This window comes from Camellia sinensis, chromosome 8, assembly GCF_055761805.1.
Source record: "Camellia sinensis isolate YWXY chromosome 8, ASM5576180v1, whole genome shotgun sequence".
Lineage (NCBI taxonomy): Eukaryota > Viridiplantae > Streptophyta > Magnoliopsida > Ericales > Theaceae > Camellia > Camellia sinensis.
Window position 1 is genome coordinate 32828591 of NC_138968.1, and position 4045 is coordinate 32832635.

At 30.6% G+C, this 4045-nt stretch overlaps 1 protein-coding gene across 1 annotated transcript; it reads right to left on the reverse strand.

Moving 5' to 3' along the window:
• Nucleotides 1-567: 567 nt before the first annotated feature.
• Nucleotides 568-1899, reverse strand: NEET (2 iron, 2 sulfur cluster binding protein). The gene is made up of 2 exons (XM_082885069.1): nucleotides 1682-1899; nucleotides 568-670 (listed from the first exon to the last, which is right to left on the reverse strand). The coding sequence occupies exons 1-2, from the start codon at nucleotides 1897-1899 to the stop codon at nucleotides 568-570; spliced, it is 321 nt and encodes a 106-aa protein (XP_082741195.1).
• Nucleotides 1900-4045: the final 2146 nt, after the last annotated feature.

Genomic DNA, 4045 nt, shown 5'->3' on the forward strand with positions numbered 1-4045 from the left:
TTCCATTCCATTCTATCTGGAACACATAAAAGTGACCAAAAAAACTATCAAAACCATTTAGCAAGCAATCTATGAAAGTTATATCTTCTTTATAAGCATAAAACAATCACTCCTTTCTGGATTAAAAGGTAACGATAAACTCTTCGACAGGACTCTCGGTAGAAAAATAAATCTGCATGCATTCTAGCATGAATGGAAAGTCTATCTTCATCCTATAAAACGGGGTTATAACTTCAAAACAATAACAGTAACTCATCTGTTCAGCCTGGCCACTTTTTTGTTATATTTCAAAAAGAAATATGATGTCAACATAGAAAGAAAAAGAACTACTATTGATGCACAAATATTTAACAAATAATTCAGGAAAAATGAAAATAAATTATTGCATTCGACATCCACGTGCAAGTGATACAAAAAAAAAAAAAAAAAAAAAAATTGGTTTAGCAATACATACCTTGAGAGCTCATATCACCGTACATCATTCACTAAAGGAATGTTCTGTTTATGAGTTAAAAGTTCAAGGTGCACGGAAAGCAAGTAAACAACATAAGAACAACACTATTATAGCTATTGCTTCTTCACAAGCAAAGGTCCAACGTTATCTCCATTAGCTTTATTGTGCTTCACATGGCTTCCATCACACAGAGGAAAAGTTCCAGACCTCCAACACCTTCACCACAAATCCACAAAAGTTTTAATTACTGAAACCCAAAGGGCTGCCATGTTCTACCATGACAAAAATTTATCAAGAAAACAAACAAAATGAAATAACAAACTAAAACACATTGCAAAAGACAATTCTACTAGTTAGTGAGGCACTATTTTTTACCCCTTATAAAGGCATCTTGCTATATTCTCTCGTGGTTTTCAAAAAACATCCTGTGGTGGTGAGGGAAGTAAAATCATTCACGTGCCGGATGGTGTAATGGCAGTGATGGAATAAGGTTTTCATTGATAAGAAGACTCCTTTAAATGGTAGAAGAATATTCTCTGAGATTCACAATTTATAGTAATAGTTTGCAAAATCAACAACAAAAAAGAGAGGAAATACTGGTTAATAATAACATAATAGAAATGTAGCAGGCAAGCTTCTTGAGACAACGGCCATGTAACAAGATAATTGAATTCCAATGCTAAAAATATTACTAGCAAAAGAAAAATGGCTCATGTTGCATCTAATGGTGCAGTTCATTCCATTTAAAACTTTCAATTTTGCGTTAGAATGAGAAATAACAGTCAGGATCAACCATGGTGTTTGTTTTAATATATCAGGTTCATTAATGCATCTGTTAACTTGCTTGAGTATTAATTTTCAAAACATTTCCAAAGGAAAACCCACACACACTCAAAAGAACTTGCCTAACATTTGGGGACTTGGAAGCTAGATTGTGGATGATTATTTTTTTTATCAAATTTGAGAAAAAGGGATTTCGAGTGTGGATAAAACATTGCCGAAAAGACGACGCTCGTAATTCAAGTCATCCGATCCAAACCCGTTTACGCTTCAGCTATGCAAAGCAATTTTTCACTCAAATTTATGCTTAAATCTGAGTTTGTCCATTGGAGTGGTCCATAGCAAAGCAAACAAAGGTGGTTTTACTAAAATTTTAGAGTAATCACAAATATTTAGATGACAAGGCTATGCAATAGTTGAACACCGAGGAATCGGAAGAGAATGAACCTGCAATAGGCGGTGAGAGGCTTGGAAAGTTCGGAGACGATAACAGAGTCAACCACTTTCTCTTCGGACTTTCTGATCTCTGGATTTATAGACTCCGCTCTCACCACCGCCCTTTGCCTCCTGTGGGTCACAGCTCCGCCGACTCTGCTTGGCTTCTTCAGCCCCAATCCGCTGTAGTAGGAGAACCCAGTACACACCATACTCAAAGCACACGCCATCCAATCCTCTCTCTCTCTCTCTCTCTCTCAAACGCACGCACACAAAAACAAAGTGAAGAAGGAGTATAGACTGGGTTGGTTCTGAAATTGTGGAGACCACGCTCCTCTCCTTTTTGATCAATTGATAGTGTTCCGAGTGGACGACAACATAGCCACGTCATTTGTGGTATGTTTGGTATTACAAATTATCAAATGAATAATTCTGGTGAATGGTCTGAAATTATGCTTTTGATTGATCGGCCAGATAACACTCGTTTATTGCGGATGTCACCTTTTTTATTGTGAAAGTCACTTTGTCGATGCAATTGTAAATCTTTTTATCGGACGATTGAAAGTCAAAATTTGAGAGCAAGATGAAATTCGAACTATCAATCATCATTGTTGTTAAATTATTGGGTAAATTCTGTCATTAGTCCCCTAATATAAAGCCGAGTAGGTTTGGACTAATTTAATCTATTATAAAAGTTAAAATATATTAAAAAGTTAATAAAACAAAATATTATATTTAAATCATAATTATTTAATTACAAAAAAAATTAAAAAAATTTCCAAACATAATTTTTTTAGCCATGCTAACAAGCTTATTTTGAAAAGTAAGTTAAAAGTTTGTTTTTTAATTTTTTTTTTACTTTTTTTTTAAAAAAAATGTGTAAAAAATAGAAAATTGATCGTGACTCAAAAAAAATAAAAAGATAACTTTTAACCAAATTTTCAAAATAAGAATGACGACTAGGTGTAAAGTAGTGTTATTCTAATATAAAAATTAAACCCACTTTTCAAGTTAAATGATCAATCAATTAATCACTCTCATGTTTTATTTCTCTCTTTCATATCTTATCAAATTATCAACCAATCATCTTACTTTTATATTATTGGATCTCGAAAGTGAGTCTAAAAAGTAGACTTGTATATCATTTTATTTAAATGAATTATCACTTTAATTCATGTAATTTTAGTTTTAATAATTTGAATCTTATACTTTTAATTTTGTTACAATATTATTCATCAATTATGTGCTGTTAACATTTTGAATGAAAAAAAAATTTTAAAATAAAAATAAAAATCATGTACAAAACTAACTATAATAGTAATCTCTATAGTTTCTTTAAAATTTCACTTTAGTTTCTTAAATTTTGCATATGATTTTTTTAGTTAAAATTTGTATCTATAAGTGATAGATGAATCATATTGTAACAAAATTGAAAGTTTAATGTTCAAATTATACAAACTAAAATTATGATGACCAAAATAATTTTTTGCACAATTATATAATTTACCCTAAATTTTTCGATCAATCTCCGGCATGGGAGAGAAGCAACAATACTTTTCAATTTGTTTTATAAGGTAATTATAAATTTCTTGTTTTATGGGTTTATTACGAGTTTCATTTCGATGATTAAAATTGTTCATTTAATATTTTGTAAAATATCATACTTTTTAAAATCGTAAATCAAATTATGTTTGGAATACTTATAAGATGAATGGTTTGAATTGTTAAAATAACATTTAATAAAATGCCATACTTTAAAATCATAAATTCAAATTATACTTTTATTTAAGGTGATTTTTGAAAGTTTGTGGAAAAATAATTAATTTTGAAAAACACTTTTCAAAGAAACACCACCTGATTATACAATCTAAAATACTTTCTCCGAGTGAATTGTTGATAATACCTCACCAAGCGATCCAAGTGTCTCGCCCCCAAAGTGATTCACCTTGCACCCTCTTTAATTTATTTTTGTGTATATATTTTTTACAGACCTTAAAAATTCTGATGGCCAATTTTTGTATCAAATACATCTGATATATATACATAACACATGATAGAGTTTGCATGTAGGTAGGATCCTTAGGGATCTCTATCTTTTAGTTGTGGGGATAAAATAAAAGATGTATCTTTTATCTTAAATATAAAGGATACAACTTATCCAATTTTTTATTAATTATCTTTTAAACTGATAATATAGAACTTCTACTAATTGCAATAATGTCTATCAACACATTACAATTAAACTCCTAAAAGTAGAGAATTACAAGTGAGGCCCTTTCTTACAATTAATCACAAATTTCCTTCCACCAAACTATATTCCACATGAGCTATTAGGTATGGACAAATTTATCACTATCAAAAGCCCTAACTCATGTA

Excerpts from the sequence above, each read along its gene's own strand:
- NEET (XM_082885069.1), bottom strand. The coding sequence starts at position 1,899 with ATGGCGTGTGCTTTGAGTATGGTGTGTACTGGGTTCTCCTACTACAGC. Across the intron at positions 671-1,681 it reads CCTCTCACCGCCTATTGCAG|GTGTTGGAGGTCTGGAACTT; the intron begins GTTCATTCTCTT and ends TTTGTGGTGAAG.